Here is a 20,265-nt window from a genome sequence, read left to right as displayed (position 1 = left end):
TGGGAGATTCTCTTTCACTGACTTTGCAAGACCTCAAATATCAAATATCGCCATTTGCGGTGCATTATTCAATTTCTATTTCTAGCCACTCCTTAGAGACATCCCTTTCGTAAGTGGAACTCTTTAAGTACCAAGCAACAGAGTAATTCCTGTGGCGCTGCTTACATTTAGTGGCACCAAAAAATTCACTCTTTAATAATAAATATCTTTGGAATAAAATTATATCTACATAGTTACCAGTCCTGTGTAGCAGTGTTGTCTAAAACCAGTGGTATAACCACTGGTGAAAGTCACACAAGTTATGAATAAGCAATGAACCTAAGACAGTGCAGCAAGAATGGCTGATATCAAATTATCCTTTGAACAGTGTAAAACTATACAGGATTAATAATTGTAATACACAAAAAAGAGATACAATGAGAATGCCACAATCAGTTAGGGATCTGGCAACCAATACACCAAGAAACAGTCAGTGTTGTTCATGACACACATAAGTGGAGAAACAGATCACCAAATGCCAATGCTAAGTTGTAGCCTCATTTTACATGAACATCATAAAAAGCTTTGAACTGATATACATGAAAAGGCAGGGTAAGCTGGTCCAGTGCACAGTGTTTTCAGAGGGTTGTAAGCTGAGAATGTACACTCTTTTACATAAAACATGTCCGGTCACTGGCCCCCACGGAGCTTAAGTCCATGCCAATTGCAAGTTGTGACAAATAACCTTGCCACCCTGATAAATATTCTAAGCAAGGCTATCTGCAGGATCTGGCAACACTTATGCAGCGGCACTTCTTGGAGGAAGTCTTTCTTCCAATTTGAGTGACTTTGTTCCAGTTATCGCCATTGTCTGACAATAAAGTGCATGATGTCCAAATGTGAGGTCTCACGCTCGAGACTTGTCCTTGGCTATATTTTTATAGTGCCTTTTGTCTGAATGCTGAAGTCATGAAAGAAACAATAGCAAAGCTACAATTTATTTCACTTTCTGACATACTGGTAATGACAATTTCATCCAACAACAGTAATCAACTGCTTGCCTCTGAATACCACACACTCCACAGTATGTTGTTGTTGTTGTTGTGGTCTTCAGTCCTGAGACTGGTTTGATGCAGCTCTCCATGCTACTCTATCCTGTGCAAGCTTCTTCATCTCCCAGTACTTACTGCAACCTACATCCTTCTGAATCTGCTTAGTGTATTCATCTCTTGGTCTCCCTCTACGATTTTTACCCTCCACGCTCCCCTCCAATGCTAAATTTTTGATCCCTCGATGCCTCAGAACATGCCCTACCAACCGGTCCCTTCTTCTTGTCAAGTTGTGCCACAAACTCCTCTTCTCCCCTATTCTATTCAATACCTCCTCCACAGTATATGAGGTCCATTTACTAGTTCCTGGCAGCGGTGATGCTATGTTCCCTCCCCCTTCTCAAAGGCACCTGATACGCCTAATTGCTTTGGGTGGTATAAAATGCTTTAATGTTGTTGAGTGATGCTCCCACAAAAATGTCCATGATTTATGTTTCACACTCAACAGCAATGGACGCATACAACTGGTTTTACAATGATGACTTTTCCATTACACTAGTATAACACAAAACTACTTCTATGGTTTGTGATCCATTTAAAATACCTCACTACATTGTTTAATATTATTATTAATGCTTTATATCTACTTTGATTCCTTTTAGAGGCAATTCTTCATGCAATTATTTAACCAGGAATCCATGTATTTCTGTAAAGCCACAGTGAATACTTTGCAGCACATGATCTACAGCAAGGAGGCACACCGCACATTTTGAGGACCATGTATGGATTCATGGAAAACTTAACACTAACAGAAAGTGATTTTTGAGGTATTCAATTAGACTTAAACCAACAAAACTGTCCATATTCAGTGCTACACTGATGGGAAGGAAACAGCTTACAGAGCCAAGAAAGTGATCTGACTTACTGTGTAAAGATTTTCTTCAGTTTTGTTAAAGAATTTCTGCTAGCAATTTTCAGCTCCATGAAGTAAAATGGAAAATAGAAGTTTCAGTGCTTTAGTACCTACTGTGATTTGAACTTACAACACAGACCACTGTCGCATCATAACACACGTGCAGGACCACTGACCTAATGAAAAGTTGCTAGCAGCAGCCCTCTCATATCACAAGATTCGTCACTGACCCTGATAACACAGCAATAAATGTAAGAACAGAATACCTAAAGCAAAAATGAAATGATCGCTCTCAGTGTCTCATCTTACATGAAGATTATACAGCATAAGCCATCGAGGTGAAGGCGAACGTCAAGTGAATTTAGCAGGTCTACTCTATGACAAATGCAGAAGTATATGCCCTCTCACAGGGTTGTCAGATGTTTGTGGTGATGTAGGCAATTCTTATCTGTGCTAGAAACAACTATGTAGTGAAATGCTTGACGTGTTCATCTTGTACAGTTCTAGGAGGGGAGGCACACTTGCGTTTGGATTTATACTGTCTTATTTCCTGACACTTTCTAACATTGACTTTTAGGCTATATGTATTTAAGTCAATGTATTACATCTAACCAGAATTCCTCATTTTGCAACCTGTCCAGCGTGGAAGTTATATAGTAACAACATAGGGATATCAAAGGCAGTGATATTAGTTTCGCTCATGTGAGGTATTGAGGTATATAATTTTCCATCATGAATACAATTCCTCCAAAATACAAAGGAATAAAATGCTTACATTAATAATTTGCAATGGAGGCTTATTTCCATGGAATAAAAAGATATTGGAATATCAACCTTGTCCCACACATCATGAGACAGTAAGAAGCCAAACTCTTTACGCCTTGAAATAGACAGTCTGGGTGCACTCATATATATATATATATAATAGAGGGAAACATTCCACGTAGGAAATATATATCTAAAAACAAAGATGATGTGACTTACCAAATGAAAGTGCTGGCAGGTCGACAGACACACAAACAAACACAAACATACACACAAAATTCTAGCTTTCGCAACCAACGGTTGCCTCGTCAGGAAAGAGGGAAGGAGAGGGAAAGATGAAAGGATTTGGGTTTTAAGGGAGAGGGTAAGGAGTCATTCCAATCCCGGGAGCGGAAAGACTTACCTTAGGGGGAAAAAAGGACGGGTATACACTCGCACACACACACATATCCATCCACACATATACAGACACAAGCAGACATATTTAAAGACAAAGAGTTTGGGCAGAGATGTCAGTCGAGGCAGAAGTGCAGAGGCAAAGATGTTGTTGAATGACAGGCGGCAACTTGAAATTAGCGGAGATTGAGGCCTGGTGGATAACGGGAAGAGAGGATATATTGAAGAGCAAGTTCCCATCTCCGGAGTTCGGATAGGTTGGTGTTAGTGGGAAGTATCCAGATAACCCGGACGGTGTAACACTGTGCCAAGATGTGCTGGCCGTGCACCAAGGCATGTTTAGCCACAGGGTGATCCTCATTACCAACAAACACTGTCTGCCTGTGTCCATTCATGCGAATGGACAGTTTGTTGCTGGTCATTCCCACATAGAATGCGTCACAGTGTAGGCAGGTCAGTTGGTAGATCACGTGGGTGCTTTCACACGTGGCTCTGCCTTTGATCGTGTACACCTTCCGGGTTACAGGACTGGAGTAGGTGGTGGTGGGAGGGTGCATGGGACAGGTTTTACACCGGGGGCGTTTACAAGGGTAGGAGCCAGAGGGTAGGGAAGGTGGTTTGGGGATTTCATAGGGATGAACTAAGAGGTTACGAAGGTTAGGTGGACGGCGGAAAGACACTCTTGGTGGAGTGGGGAGGATTTCATGAAGGATGGATCTCATTTCTGGGCAGGATTCTCCTGGTTTCCCACCTCCGGAAAGGCAACTCACTCACCCTTCACAACCTTTCCAGCAAACCTCAACCACCTCTCATTGCACACAAACCCAGTCTCTCCCATCTACTCAGTCTCCCACTTCCAGCTCCACTCCCTCCAAAACCTCAAAATTCCAAGCAACACTATCTGGCACCACAACACCCTAACTCAGTAGTTAACCTTTCCTCCAAACCTCTCTCCCAATCTGAAACCTCTGTCCTATCCAAAGGCCTCACCTTCAGCCCCACTCCCAGATTCAACCAAACAGCCCTTGTCAAAGATTTACTGTCCTACACTCGTACTCTCTGCTGGAAGTATCACTTTGCCACGAAGAAAAATGATCCTAATCCTACCCCTAATGATCCAACTCCCCAAGACACTATCCAAATTGAACCCTGCCTGGAACAGTTCCGTCCTCCGTCACAGCGGGACCCACCTCCTCTTCCTCAAAATCACCCTCTCCAAACCTTCCAGGAATTTCTGACTTCCAGCCTTGCCTCTCAATCCTTCTTAAAAAACCTTAATCCTACTCCCAACATCACCACTGCTGAAGCCCAGGCTATCTGTGATCTGAAGGCTGACCGGTCCATCATCATTCTCCCGGCGGGCAAGGGTTCCACGACCGTGGTACTTGATCGTCGGGAGTATGTGGCTGAGGGACTGCGTCAGCTTTCAGACAACACCACATACAAAGTTTGCCAAGGTAATCCCATTCCTGATGTCCAGGCGGAGCTTCAGGGAATCCTCAGAACCTTACGCCCCCTACAAAACCTTTCACCTGACTCCATCAACCTCCTGACCCCACCGACACCCCGCACCCCTACCTTCTACCTTCTTCCTAAAATTCACAAACCCAATCATCCTGGCCGTCCCATTGTAGCTGGTTACCAAGCCCCCACAGAACGTATCTCTGCCTACGTAGATCAACACCTTCAACCCATTACGTGCAGTCTCCCATCCTTCATCAAAGACACCAACCACTTTCTCGAACGCCTGGAATCCTTACCCAATCCGTTACCCCCAGAAACCATCCTTGTAACCATTGATGCCACTTCCTTATACACAAATATCCCGCACGTCCAGGGCCTCGCTGCGATGGAGCACTTCCTTTCACGCCGATCACCTGCCACCCTACCTAAAACCTCTTTCCTCATTACCTTAGCCAGCTTCATCCTGACCCACAACTTCTTCACTTTTGAAGGCCAGACATACCAGCAATTAAAGGGAACAGCCATGGGTACCAGGATGGCCCCTTCGTACGCCAACCTATTCATGGGTCGCTTAGAGGAAGCCTTCTTGGTTACCCAGGCCTGCCAACCCAAAGTTTGGTACAGATTTATTGATGACATCTTCATGATCTGGACTCACAGTGAAGAAGAACTCCAGAATTTCCTCTCCAACCTCAACTCCTTTGGTTCCATCAGATTCACCTGGTCCTACTCCAAATCCCATGCCACTTTCCTTGATGTTGACCTCCACCTGTCCAATGGCCAACTTCACACGTCCGTCCACATCAAACCCACCAACAAGCAACAGTACCTCCATTACGACAGCTGCCACCCATTCCACATCAAACGGTCCCTTCCCTACAGCCTAGGTCTTCGTGGCAAACGAATCTGCTCCAGTCCGGAATCCCTGAAGCATTACACCAACAACCTGACAACAGCTTTCGCATCCCGCAACTACCCTCCCGACCTGGTACAGAAGCAAATAACCAGAGCAACTTCCTCATCCTCTCAAACCCAGAACCTCCCACAGAAGAACCACAAAAGTGCCCCACTTGTGACAGGATACTTTCCGGGACTGGATCAGATTCTGAATGTGGCTCTCCAGCAGGGATACGACTTCCTAAAATCCTGCCCAGAAATGAGATCCATCCCTCATGAAATCCTCCCCAATCCACCAAGAGTGTCTTTCCGCCGTCCACCTAACCTTCGTAACCTCTTAGTTCATCCCTATGAAATCCCCAAACCACCTTCCCTACCCTCTGGCTCCTACCCTTGTAACCGCCCCCGGTGTAAAACCTGTCCCATGCACCCTCCCACCACCACCTACTCCAGTCCTGTAACCCGGAAGGTGTACACGATCAAAGGCAGAGCCACGTGTGAAAGCACCCACGTGATCTACCAACTGACCTGCCTACACTGTGACGCATTCTATGTGGGAATGACCAGCAACAAACTGTCCATTCGCATGAATGGACACAGGCAGACAGTGTTTGTTGGTAATGAGGATCACCCTGTGGCTAAACATGCCTTGGTGCACGGCCAGCACATCTTGGCACAGTGTTACACCGTCCGGGTTATCTGGATACTTCCCACTAACACCAACCTATCCGAACTCCGGAGATGGGAACTTGCTCTTCAATATATCCTCTCTTCCCGTTATCCACCAGGCCTCAATCTCCGCTAATTTCAAGTTGCCGCCTGTCATTCAACAACATCTTTGCCTCTGCACTTCTGCCTCGACTGACATCTCTGCCCAAACTCTTTGTCTTTAAATATGTCTGCTTGTGTCTGTATATGTGTGGATGGATATGTGTGTGTGTGCGCGAGTGTATACCCGTCCTTTTTTCCCCCTAAGGTAAGTCTTTCCGCTCCCGGGATTGGAATGACTCCTTACCCTCTCCCTTAAAACCCAAATCCTTTCATCTTTCCCTCTCCTTCCCTCTTTCCTGACGAGGCAACCGTTGGTTGCGAAAGCTAGAATTTTGTGTGTATGTTTGTGTTTGTTTGTGTGTCTGTCGACCTGCCAGCACTTTCATTTGGTAAGTCACATCATCTTTGTTATATATATATATATATATATATATATATATATATATATATATTGGCGGGATAGAAGCAAGAAGAAACACAGTTTGCTCATTATTCAATGCCACACAGTAATCAATTCATTTGAGGATTTAGTAGAGAAGAAACTGCAAATATGTTCATTAACAGAGAAACTTCATGCACGCACACGCACACGCACGCGCACGCACACGCACACACACACACACACACACACACACACACACACACACACACACACACCTGCTCACTGTTTCTTAATGTCAATGTAGAAGAGATGTTTCACAGGAGTGAAGGTGAACAACTGCTCATACCTCTTAATATATGCACTTTAGAGCCAATGTATACTTGACATTACTACACACAACCTTCTGAAATGCCTTCACAAAAGAAGACGAAGTAAATATCCTCGGAGTAGTGAAGCAACTTAAATCACTTAATAAAAGCAAGTCCTCTGGTCCAGACTGTATACCAATTAGGTTCCTATCGGAGTATGCTGATGCTTTAGCTCCATACTTGACAATCATACACAACAGTTCGCTCGACAAAAGATCTGACTGCAAAGTTGCACAGGTCACACCAATATTCAAGAAAGGTAGTAGGAGTAATCCACTAAGTTACAGGCCCATATTGTTAACATCGATATGCACCAGCATTCTGGAACATATATTGTGTTGAGACATCATGAATTACCTTGAAGAAAACTGTCTATTAACACACAGTCAAGATAGATTTAGAAAACATCATTCCTGTGAAAAAAAAAACTAGCTCTTTATTCACATGAAGTGTTGAGTGCCATTGACAAGGGATTTCAGATCAATTCCGTATTTCTGGAAGGCATTTGACACTGTACCACACAAGCGGCTTGTAGTGAAATTGCGTGCTTATGGAATATTGTCTCAGTTATGTGACTGGATTTGTGATTTCCTGTCAGAGATCACAGTTCATAGTAATTGACGGAAAGTCATCGAAAACAGAAGTGATTTGTGGCATTCCCCTTTGCGGTTCCTTATCTATATAAACGATTTGGGAGACAATCTGAGCAGCTGTCTTCGGTTGTTTACAGATGAAGCTGTTGTTTATCAACTAAAACTCATCAGAAGATCAAAACAAATTGCAAAACGATTTACAAAAAATTTCTGAATGGTGTGAAAATTGGCAGTTAACCCTAAATAACGGAAAGTGTGAGGTCATCCACATGAGTGCTAAAAGGAATTCATTAAACTTCATTTACACGATAAATCAGTCTAATCTAAAAGCCATAAATTCAACTAAATACCTTGGTATTACAATTACGAACAACTTAAATTGGAAGGAACACATAGAAAATGTTGTGGGGAAGGCTAACCAAAGGCTGCATTTTACTGGCAGAACACTTAGAAAATGTAACAGATCTACTACGGGGACTATGCTTGTCTGTCCTCTTTTAGAGTACTGCAGCGTGGTGTGGGATCCTTACCAGATAGGACTGATGGAGTACACCGAAAAAGTTCGAAGAAGGGCAGCACGTTTTGTATTATCATGAAATATGGGGAGAATGTCACAGAAAGGATACAGGATTTTGTCTGGACATCATTAAAAGAAAGGCGTTTTTTGTTGCGACGGAATCTTCTCACGAAATTCCAATCACCAACTTTCTCCTCTGAATGCAAAAATCTTTTGTTGACACCAACCTACATAGGGAGAAACAATCACCATGATAAAATAAGGGAAATCAGAGCTCGTATGGAAAGATCTAGGTGTGTGTTCTTTCTGTGTGCTGTACAAAATTGGAATAATAGAGAATTGGGAAGGTGGTTCGATGAACCCTCTGCCAGGCACTTAAATGTGATTTGCAGAGTATCCATGTAGATGTAGACATTATCTTGTTTTGATTCATACAATCATCTCTCAAAATATGAGAGTACTTTTATTAACACCCTGTATTTCAAGCATATATGTAGTCGCAGGACATCCATGCCTTACTCATTTCCTACTTCATATTTCTCTTTTACTCAATTTATAATTATTGTATTCTTGTTTATGCACAAATTGCAACTAATCTCCCATACTCATGCCAGCCTAATGTTTTTTATACTGTTCAAATTACAGATTCTAGTTGGCACCACTTCTAAATCAATGAAGGCGAGACACATCCATCAGTGTTTTTAAAAAGCACCACACACAAGTCTGTATTGTTCCTACTTTAAACACACTCCCAATACACTGACTGATTTCTCCTTTTCTGTGTATTTAACATGTTTTTATTGGGTCACTTCCTTATGTCTGCTTGTTTGGTAAAATTTTTCAATCGGTCTCAAAACACCAATCAATTTCTCCTTTTATTCATGTTTTGTAATACATTTGTATTAGGTCACCTTCTTGTGTCTGCCTGTTCTTGAAATCTGGAAGTTTCATTGCAGCTCAGAACTAGATGACAATACATTATTAACTCACTTTCCTGTGTGGTATATGATGGATGATCCTTTGTTTTTCTGTCTGTTCGGTAAAAATTTTCCAATTGATTTTAAACTAACTGCCTGATGAGCTACAGACAAGAAATTTACAACATATCTCAGAATTGGATGACAATCAAATATTAATTTGCTTTCTTGGCTGGTGCGTGTTTGAGGGTAGTATGTATACCACTATTATGTCCCCCGTTTCCCGTTCCTGTCCCGGATGTTTCGCGGTAATAACGAGTGCTGGTAAGCCTCTGTGTAAGGTGAACTCTCTCTAATTTTTACCTTCACCACCCTGTCGTAAGATATAAGTAGGATCAAGCAATACACTGGTTGACTCAGGTGAAGGGCAATTGAGATACGCCATGTCTCTCTTGTAACCTCAGGAAAATGTTTGACAGTGATTGAAATATTTCAAACACACAAGACTAAAAAATATAAAACAATTATTTAAAAAAAGCTTGTCTAAGAGGAAGAATTGCTTGCATCCAACTTTTTTTGTTTTAAATTTTGGCAAGTATTTTGTCACAGCTATTGAAAATTCACTAGCTCAAAGTTTCTGGACTATCTTTATTGGGTAAGGAATTTGTATGGGTCTAGGAGAAATTATTTTGTGTCTTTTATTCCAGCCTAAAACATATTATATAAAAAATTTTATTGTTTAAATAATTATTTATGAGATTTGTGTTTCTTGAAGCGGTGGATGTATGGGTACTGGCCTGAATTTTATACTGTTAACTATCCTGTCAGATTCTGATATAGTTTTGATGTAACCAATCCCAGGTCATATGTACTACCTACCACCAGCCTCTCTGACAGGGGAAGCGTGTGAAGTCAGGAACTGGGATCAGAGTGGAAAGAACGGTGATCTAGTTTCAGATGCCAGATATCTCACCATAAACCATTCACCCTAGTGGACATTGATCAGGAGATATTCCTCTTGGAAAGAGGTGAGATAGCAGTATCAGTAATGTCCCACACTAGCACTGGTATTTGGGTTTGATTCCTGTCCTATGTGAGATTTGTGTTTCATTTATCTCTTTCTTTTTACTCTTGTTCTACTTTCACTTTTGGTAACAGCTACCAACCTCCTTCATTACACTGATAGTGCAGGGCTGACTGGAGCAGGCTGTGAATAGCAGTCAGGACATTCTGAGCTGGTCCTGAAGTTCTTCCTAGTGCTAATGCAGATGCGAGGTGAAAATACTGCTGATGATATCTGGCACCTCTGTGATCACTCGCTCACTTTCGGGATTGGTGCTAAGTATGCTAATTTCTCGAAGTCTCTTTTCATACTGATGAAGTATTCTGATTAGTCACAATTGCCTCTCTGTTTACTGTGAGAGAACAACATCGATACTTATCTTTAAAACAAGTCTTATATGTGCTCCAGTCTCAGTTGCACAATCATTAAAATGTGGAATGAGACCGCAGAATAAATAGCATCTGTTTCAAATCTTGTAATCATATTTTTCGTCTCTTGGAAGGTCAATCCATGGTTAAGTTGCAACTGGTTCTTTATTTCATGTTGTGACTTGTCTGCATTGACTAGCACCAGAGCAATGGCAAAGAGTGTAATACAGCAGTGTCACGTTAGCACCATAATGCCAGCCGTGTTTCATAATCTCAGGCAAGGGTGGTTGTCAGTTAAAATCTTTTTGGATTACTGATGTGTAACACTTCACTTTCTTCTTCTGTCTCTGCAGATAGCCAGAACAGGGTTCAATAACAAAATGTGAAGAAAAATTTGTGTTGTTCTAACTAACAATCAGCCAATTTTTATTAATGTTTTATTTTAAATCAACAACCTTTCTCTGTAATGCAATAAACTCCATTCATTATCAGTTTATTATTGTTACTATGATTATTTCTTAGCTCACAAGAACTTTCGTATCCTTACTTTGTGCCGATCCATATGACTGGTGAATCTGGAAGAATGGAATACTGAATATTTCGCCACCCAGAATACACACATTTACCTTGTTATCTCATGTTCAGGTTAATAGGAGTAGCCCAATAAGCAAAGATGAAAACAGAAGGCCGATGAAGCAAGCAGAACTCCGCAACTTTCATAGTATATTACTTAACAATCGAATACTCAGCATGGTCTCTGCACCTGCTACAGATACCTGTGAATTTGTGACCATGACCGTTCTTTACCCTTGGCAAAGCTGCTGGCTGCAGTGTAACAACTGTAATTGGAAGACGATGTTTGTGCTGCTATTCAAATGGGTTATGACAGTGGATAAATTAAAGTTTCCTACTGCTTTCGTTTACACGGCTATGTAAAGTATTATTTAAATTCCAGGTAATCAAGTGCATGTTTCACTTGTGACTTTACATTTCACCTACAGTTCATAAGCCTTCTGGCAATCTTGATCCAATATCTCATTGGGTGCAGGCATAGTGTTCTGCAACAAGCAAGCAACAACATACATAAATTTTAAAAACAACATTGTTCCACCAGGCTGTGTTTTCTATATTTTTTATTTATACTACTAGTTTCAGACACTGTCCATTCTCAAGTGCATCTGTAGTGACAGATGTGGACACATCTTGGCATTGTTCAAAAATCATGTGTCATGCATATCTCTGCACAAATATGCATGGCACATGATTTTTTTAAATAATGCCAATGATGTCTCCACATTTGTCTCTATATATGCATTTGGGAATGGGCAAGGCCAAGAAGCAGTAGTGATAATAAGAAATATTTAAAATACACAAACAAATGTCGCTTGGACGATTCAAAGTATAACTGTATGAAGGAGCTGAAATGACACACCTTGCCCATATCTGCAGTTTTGTTTCCATGTTAATGACCATATTTCTCAGTTTCTTCTTCTCTGAATGCTGCAATTAATTTATAACAGCATGGCTTCAAATAATTAGTTAACTGTGGTTCTTCTTGCTTCCATCCCCACCAACATACATAGTCGATTTCAATGTTCAATGTGTTTGATATCTTATTGTTTCATGATGTGGGGTAAGTTTTACTTCCAATTACTTTTTACTCAATTGAAATAAACTTTTGATGTAAGCTATTAACAGGTTTTATTCGTTTTTTGACTTTTAAAATGTGTAATTGTGTTGGAATATCATATACCTCAATATTTCACATGCCATATCCCCAATGAGTCTAACTGCTATTAGCTTAGATATCCCTAAGCTGATGATATACAACACTGGGATTAACAGCCCCCTTCCAAGCTGGAAAGCTTAAAAAGTGAGAAATTTTGGATTAAATGTAATTGACTGATTTACATATAGATAGTCTAAAAACAACATTAGAACGCATCAGGAGATAACATTACATGACGAGCAATTTGAGCATTTCGCTACATAGCTTCTCCTAGAACAGCTAAGAACTGGCAACATTGTCACAAATATTTGGCAACACTGAAAGAGTGCATATACTTTCATGTATGTCACTGACTAGACCCAGTAACTTCACTAGACATTCACCTTCCACCTCAATGATTTATTTTACATAATCTTCACATAAGGTGGAACACTGGGAAGTAAAATTTCATTTTTGGACTCCAAATATTCTATACTTTACAAGTCACAACCATTCTTATGTCTGATGGTGCATTACGAGGCTGCAATATGAGGATGCTGCTGCAAGCTCCACCACATTAGCTCAGAGGTTTGCACATGTTACCATGCGTCAGGGTTGTGGGTTGTATGTTCAAATCATGGTGGGTACAAAGGCACACAAAGTTATTTTTTTCCGTTTCACTTCATGGAGCTGAAAACTGTTGGAAGAAATTCTTTACTGAAACCAAAAGAAAACCTTTACACATTCACCCTTTTTGCACTCTCAACTCTGTAAGCTGTTTTGAAGACCATAGATGTCCGCTTTGTTAATATCAAGCTCCATCAATACCCAAACATCTCTATAGAGATGTGAATCAACTGTCAACGATACTAATTTGTGTTTTGTTCATCACATAGAATCAACATGTCAAGGGGAATAGTTATAAAGAGAACATGCTGATTAATATAGTTCCTCTGTGCTAGTTTTCTGTAGTAGCAGTTAGGTGTTAGTAACTTCTTTCCATTATGTGTGGCTTAAAATATGAGCAGATCTGTTGGTTTCACACTAGAACTATCAGAGTGGTCAAAATGACTGCAACACATTTTCAAAACGTTATTTTGACTGCAGTTTTTGTTGTGTTGCAATGAGCTTCAATGACTTTTGCTGGTTAAAGATCAGAATCACCCATACTAAATGTATTTATTTTTTGAAAAATAGTTAGGATGTTGTTAACAAGGATACCTAGAACCACGAGAGCAGTAATTTTGACCGCTGTATTGATTATTGTAATAAAATAGTTTACAACATGTCCTTCTTCCTCAGGTTGAGATTAAATCTGTTAACAATCAGTCTCAAAACAGCAATAATACCCACAATAATGAAACTCTTAATTTACTTAAGTCCACTGTTTGTCTCTGTGTCTCCAGTCATATTGTCATTCGTTAGCTCGTAGCAACATAGTAATCATGGCTTGTAGATCTCCATCACTTAACAATGCAGAATTGTTCACTCTCTTACTTGATATTCCAGATGATAAGGCTGAAGGAGAATGTGACCTAGATGCAGAAGACCTAAGAGAAGATCAGGATGAAGATTACTGTCAACTAAACAATCACTCTGGATGCAGTGATTCAGATTATGCTGAAAACGTAGTTGTTCAGCCAGGTTAGTAATAATTATGAAATGTGTTATTTATATGTCAAAATTCAACTTTCATATAAAATTCAGGATTTAGATAATTAGTCTGAGTGGACACTTGAAAGTTGAAGTTTTCTATTGTTCTACTACAGCAGCAGAAAATGTACATAAAAGAAGATGTCAGAAGGGACAGAGCAACACATGCCTCCCAGGACCATGTTATATGTTGCTGGGTACTGATGGCATCACGGAATGGACTGTAGCAGAGATTGGAAAGACCACATCTGGCAGATTGGTGAATCATAACATCATGAGAGAAAATCCAGAACCTACACCAGATTCAAAGCAGTATGTTTCTGATGCCAGTGTAGTAGGTGCATCGCGTCTGTTTACTGATGAATCAATACCGAAAAATATAAAATACTGTACGGAAATGGAGGCAAAACATGTTCTAGGAAATGAATTATGGAGTGTAAGTTTGGAGAACTGGAGGATTTTATTGCTTTATTGAATGCTCGTTGTGTTCTTGGAGCCAACAGTACTGAAATTGATGAACTGCGGTCTAAAAAATGGGGCCCACCCATGTTCAGTGACATTTGGGGAGAAACTGCTTTTGAGAAATTCTAAGATTTTTGTGCTTTGACATTAGAAACACAAGATCAGAACGTTTGAAGATTGATCAATTTGCTTTAGTATTAAAAGTTTGGAACAAATTCATTGAAAATTGCCATTTGACCATGTTCCGGGTGAAAATTTGACTGCTGATGAACAGCTTTTTCTAAGCAAAATGTGTCCATTCTTACAGCATATGCCAAACAAACCAGACAAATTTGGCATAAAATTTTAGCTTCTTGTCAACATTGACTCAAAGTTTATGTGCAATGAGTTCCCTTATTTAGGAAAAGATGGCCACAGATCATGTGACCAGACTCTTCCTGAAAGTGTAGTAATGGAGTTGATGGAGCTGTTTCAAAAGAAGGGGCAAAACATGACTACGGGCAATTTTTTTACAACAGTGAAACTGGGCGAGAAGTTGAGAACTACTTGTACTAGCATTGTTGGAACAATTAGACTACCAAGAAGAGAAATCTCTAATGCTGTGAAGGCAATGAAGGTTAATCTTTACAACTCAGGTCTCTTCAAACATTCCAGTGGCACTACTACTGTATACCAAGGCAAACAAAACAAGAATGTGCTTCGGTATAGCACTTTGCATTCAGAAGTTGAACTTCAAACTGTTCTGAAAAAAATTCTAGAAACAATTGATTTTTACAACAATACAAAATTGATGTGGTGGATCAAATGGCAAGAAAATACACTGTTCGAGCTGGTATTTGTAGATGGCCAGTTCATGTATTTTATAATATTCTTGACTTGGCGAGCATCAGTTCATGGATCATTTTCAAGAAAGTACCATGGATGAAGATCACTCATCAAAATTATATCCTGAAGCTAGCAGAGGAGCTTTGTATGGAGCACATGGACTCAAAAAGTAACTTGAAGGAAACAGAAGCTGAATCTGGAAACTCTTCAAATGAAGAAGTGTAGGAATAACACAATTATATCTGCAAAAAGTGCAAATGGCGAGTGTGTGGTTCTTGTTCAAAAGACATAACTAAGGATGTGGTATGTAGTTCCTGCTGCAAAAGATATGCAATTCACACCAGTGAGTGCAAATAAACTGAAAAAAAAAAAAAAAAGTCGGGCAGTGTTTTACAAATATTTTGTGGTATGTGGATTTGGCAAACAGATTTCATGATTATAAGTGCACTACCTGAAATATTGCATAATTAATTTTAAAATAATGAGTGCACAGTAAATACATCAGCTTCTTTACTAAAAGAATTTTAAGGAAAAACTGTGTTTGTTAATTAGATAAAATGTTTCGAAAAACTCATTCTTGTTCGTAATAAATGGAAAAATATTAAATTTGAAAAAATTATATAATTCATCTTATTTTAGTTTTATAAACCTAAATACACATTTGAAATGATGATAATGAGAACGAAAATAATAACTTTCATATAGCGGTCAAAATGATTGCATCGGCAGTTCGAGGTATACAATATGTTCCGGCAGTTCTAGCGTTAAATATAACTGAATACCTTAAATATCAATTTCCATATGTGGTCCTCAAAATGTGCAACATGCCTGCGTTGCTAAAGACCATGCACTGCAAAGTATGCGCAGAGTTTATCACAAACATTTAAAGTAAGGAATAAAAGAACAATAGCAACACACTGTGCTCCACCATTACTCACTGCGGCTCGACAGAAGCAGATGGATTTCTGACAAAATAATTTGCATGAAGAATCGCCTCTAAAAGGAAAAAAGTGACAAATAAATCATTAATAAAATTAAACAATGTAGTGAGGCATTTTAATTAAAGTACAAATTATAAAAATAATGTTGTGCCATACTAAAATGGATCATCTGCCTCTGTTGGTATTGAGAGTGAAACGCTAATCATATGCTTTTCTGTGGAGCATCACTCAACACCAGTTAAGCATTTTACACTCTACAAAGTGATGAGCAGCGGCAGGCGCCTTTGACAAGGGGCAAAGCAGCGCAGCAGTGCCGCAGCAACTGTTGGCGGTAGGTACCTGACCAATGGGTCCCAGACAGCACTGGCACATGTAGCATTCAGAAGCAGACAGTCCACAAAGCAATCTGTCGCAAAACCTTCATTGGGCGCAATTGTTATTACTGGTGGGTCAGAAGATTAAACACATTGCAGCTGCATTACAATTTCATTCGTGACATTAAGCAGCTAGTGGTCTCGACCGCAAGACCTCACATGCAGCCGTCATGTGTTTCACTGCTAGACCACAGGCACAATTGGAACAAAATCGCTCGAAGTGGAGGCATGACTTCCTCCAAGAAGTGCCGCAGCATACAGTGTTGCCAGATCATGCAGATGGCTAGACTTAGAACATTTATCTGGCCAGGTTACCTGTCCCAAATCACGAACAGCACATACTTAGGCTCTGTGGCAGCTTTCTGTCCAGGTTTTATGTCAAAAGAGTGTACATTCCATGACTAATACCTGCTATGAAAAAGGGCAACAAGGTTTGAAGACTGCAGTACTGTGCTTGGTTTGAAGCCAAGGTTAGTGAGGATGAGGAGTTCACAGGGAAAGTTACCTGACCTTGTAAAGTTCTATTCGACCAGAACAGACTACATTGTTACCATGTAAGTCTACATATTTACACGGAGGAGGAAGGAAACTTGCCAGGCGTTAATGTGAAACATAACATGTTATTATTCTAAAAGGATCATCCTGGTTTATCAAAAGTACCTCAATACACCTATACAACATCAATTTCCCTGTCATTTAAGAGTTGTTGGTAGATGAGAGATTTTATCTAAAACTACAAAAATTATGTACTCTGTCATCACATTTACAATTACAGTTTACTCAGTAAATTTAACTGACAGGAAGAAGATGCTGTGATATGCAAATGATTAGCTTTAACAGAGCATTCACACAAGGTTGGCGCCAGTGGCGACACCTACAACGTGCTGACATGAGGAATGTTTCCAACTGACTTCTCATACACAAACAGCAGTTGTTCGGCATTGTCTGGTGAAACGTTGTTGTGATGCCTCGTGTAAGGAGGAGAAATGCATACCATCACGTTTCCGACTTTGATAAAGGTCGGATTGTAACCTATTGCGATTGCGACATTTCTGCTCGCATTGGTCGAGATCCAATGACTGTTAGCAGAATATGGAATCGGTGGGTTCAGGAGGGTAATGCAGAACACCGTGCTGGATCCCAACGGCCTCGTATCACTAGCACTTGAGATAACAGGCATCTTATCTGCATGGCTGTAACGGATCATGCAGCCACGTCTCGATCCCTGGGTCAACAGGTGGGGACATTTGCAAGATAACAACCATCTGCACGATCAGTTCGACGGCGTTTGCAGCAGCATGGACTATCAGCTCGGAGACCATGGCTGCGGTTACCCTTGACGCTGCATCACAGGCAGGAGCGCCTGCGATGGTGTACTCAACGACGAACTTGGGTGCACGAATGGCAAAACATCATTTTTTCGGATGCATCCAGGTTCTGTTCACAGCGTCATGATGGTCACATCTGCGTTTGGCGACATCGCAGTGAACGCATATTGGAAGTGTGTATTCGTCATCGCCATACTGGCGTATCACCCAGCGTGATGGTATGGGGTGCCATTGGTTACACGTCTCGGTCACCTCTTGTTCACAATGACGGCACTTTGAACAGTGGACGTTACATTTCAGATGTGTTATGACCCGTGGCTCTACCCTTCATTCGCTCCCAGAAAAACCCTACATTTCAGCAGGATAATGCACGACCGCATGTTGCAGGTCCTCTACGGGCCTTTCTGGATACAGAAAATGTTCGACTGCTGCCCTGGCCAGCACATTCTCCAGATCTCCCACCAATTGAAAACGTCTAGTCAATGGTGGCTGAGCAACTGGCTCGTCACAATACGCGTCACTACTCTTGATGAACTGTGGTATCGTGTTGAAGCTGCATGGGCGGCTGTACCTGTACCGCCATTCAAGGTCTGTTTGACTCAATGACCAGGCGTATCAAGGCCGTTATTATGGCCAGAGGTTGTTGTTCTGGGTTCTGATTTCTCAGGATCTATGCACCCAAATTGCGTGAAAATGTATTCACATGACAGTTCTAGTATAATATATTTGTCCAATAAATACCTGTTTATCATCTGCATTTCTTCTTGGTGTAGCAATTTTAATGGCCAGTAGTGTACATTTTACATTTTTAGGATCCTCTGTATTTTGAGTTTTTCCTCTCATATTCAACTTTTCTTCGGGTGAAAGAATTTCTTATTTGCAAACCCTCTTCCCTCTTTTACTACTAGTCCCCAAGGCTTCCCTCACCTTTCTCTTTTCACCTCCTTCTCCTCCTCTTCCTCCACTACCACATACTCCAAATGATCTAGTTTTATCCTGTGCACCATCTCCAACCTCTCGCCCATCCCAATTTCAAATTCTCTGCAACCTCCAACTCACCCGTATCTCTCTCGCCTCAGTCTCACATCCTGTTGCTCCCCCATCTCATACCACTTCTGCCCACTGGTCCATCTACATCTGCATCTATTCAAATACCCTGCAAGCCACCATAAAACACATCCAAGAGAGTACCTTGTACTACTGCTAATCATTCCCTTTCCTGTCTATTTGCTTCCATGCGAGCCCTAGTTTCTCTTATCTTGTCTTTGCAGTTCTTTTGCAAGATTTATGCTCGTCCAAGTAGGACTGTTCAGCAGTCTGTTGCAAATTCCAGTTCTCTAAACTTTCTAAGCAGTGTTTTAGGAAAAAATCATCATCTTCCCTCCATGGATTACCATTTGAGTTCACATAACATTTCTGTAGCACTTGCATATTGACAAAATCTGTCAGTAATGAATCTACTAGTATGCCACCGAATTGCTTCCACGTCTTCCATTAACTGAAACACATGGGGAGTCCAAACACTAGAGCAGTACTCAAGAACGTGTCAAACAAGTGTAAACCAAAGTCGATCATTTGTCTTATTTACAATTGACTTTAAATGATCCATCCATTTCATATTACTTTGCAACTTTACACCTACATGTCTGTTCTCACTTATCACACCAAACAGAAATTCTATACAAGTCATCCAGTATCCTCTTATGGTCACTTAGAGATGACACTGTCCTGCACACTACATCATCATCATCATCAGCAGCAGCAGCAGCAGCAGCAGCAGCAGCAATGAGTCGCAGATTGCTGCTCACCCTATCCATCACATTTATGTATATAGAGAATAAGAGCTTCCCCATCACATTTTCCTGGGCCACTCCTAATGATACATTTGCCTGTAGCAAACACGCACCATCCAGGACAATATATGGATTCTATTACTTAAAGTCTTTGAGTCACTCACATATCTGAGAACTTATTCTGTATGCTCTTGGCCTTTATTAGCAGTGTGCAATGTGACATTGCGTTAAGTATCTTCTGGTAATTGATTTTATGTATGCTCAGGCTTCTGTTAACATTCTGCAGTGTGGCACTGCATCAAATGTTTTCTGTAAATCTGGAATACAGGCCCTGCCTGTTCACTATCACCCGTGTTTTACAGGATATCATGCAGAAAAGGGCAAACTGACTTTCACATGAGTGATGCTTTCTAAATCCTTGTTGATTTGTCAATCAATACTGTTCTCTCTGTTATTGAAATATATCATATTTGAACTTAGAATGAGATCTTGAATCCTGCAACAAACTAATGTTTAGGATATTGATCTCTAGCTTTGTGGAGTAATTTCTTTACTCTTCTTATACACAGAAGTCACCTACACATTTTATGCAGTTGCTCAGGACTTTCCTGGGTGAGAGATTTGCAATAAATGCAATCCGAGTATGGGGTCCACGCTGAAGAACACAATGTGTAAAACCAAACTGGAATCCCATGTGGATCTGGTGAGTTACTCGTTTTAAACTCCTTCATTTGCTTTT

The 20,265-nt window shown here is 40.6% G+C and overlaps 2 protein-coding genes across 6 annotated transcripts in view; one reads left to right on the top strand and one right to left on the bottom strand.

Moving 5' to 3' along the window:
* The window catches only part of LOC126486232 (uncharacterized), a 97,656-nt gene extending 82,264 nt beyond the window's left edge, over positions 1-15,392 (top strand). Inside the window, exons 2-3 of one of the 2 annotated variants that reach the window (XM_050108935.1) lie at positions 13,660-13,794; positions 13,920-15,392. In XM_050108935.1, coding sequence (XP_049964892.1) covers positions 13,660-13,794; positions 13,920-14,278 — 494 coding nt within the window. In that variant the 3' untranslated portion in view covers positions 14,279-15,392. Of the gene's footprint in view, positions 1-13,472; positions 13,795-13,919 lie in introns of those variants that run through there. The other variant, XM_050108934.1, reaches the window with a different exon arrangement.
* The window catches only part of LOC126486196 (glutamine amidotransferase-like class 1 domain-containing protein 1), an 86,650-nt gene that overhangs the window by 35,958 nt on the left and 30,427 nt on the right, over positions 1-20,265 (bottom strand). The gene's annotated exons all lie outside the window — the stretch shown is intronic.

This window comes from Schistocerca serialis, chromosome 1, assembly GCF_023864345.2.
Source record: "Schistocerca serialis cubense isolate TAMUIC-IGC-003099 chromosome 1, iqSchSeri2.2, whole genome shotgun sequence".
In the NCBI taxonomy this organism is placed as follows: domain Eukaryota; kingdom Metazoa; phylum Arthropoda; class Insecta; order Orthoptera; family Acrididae; genus Schistocerca; species Schistocerca serialis.
Note: the sequence above shows the minus strand (reverse complement) of the source record. Positions and strands in the feature narration are given on the sequence as shown.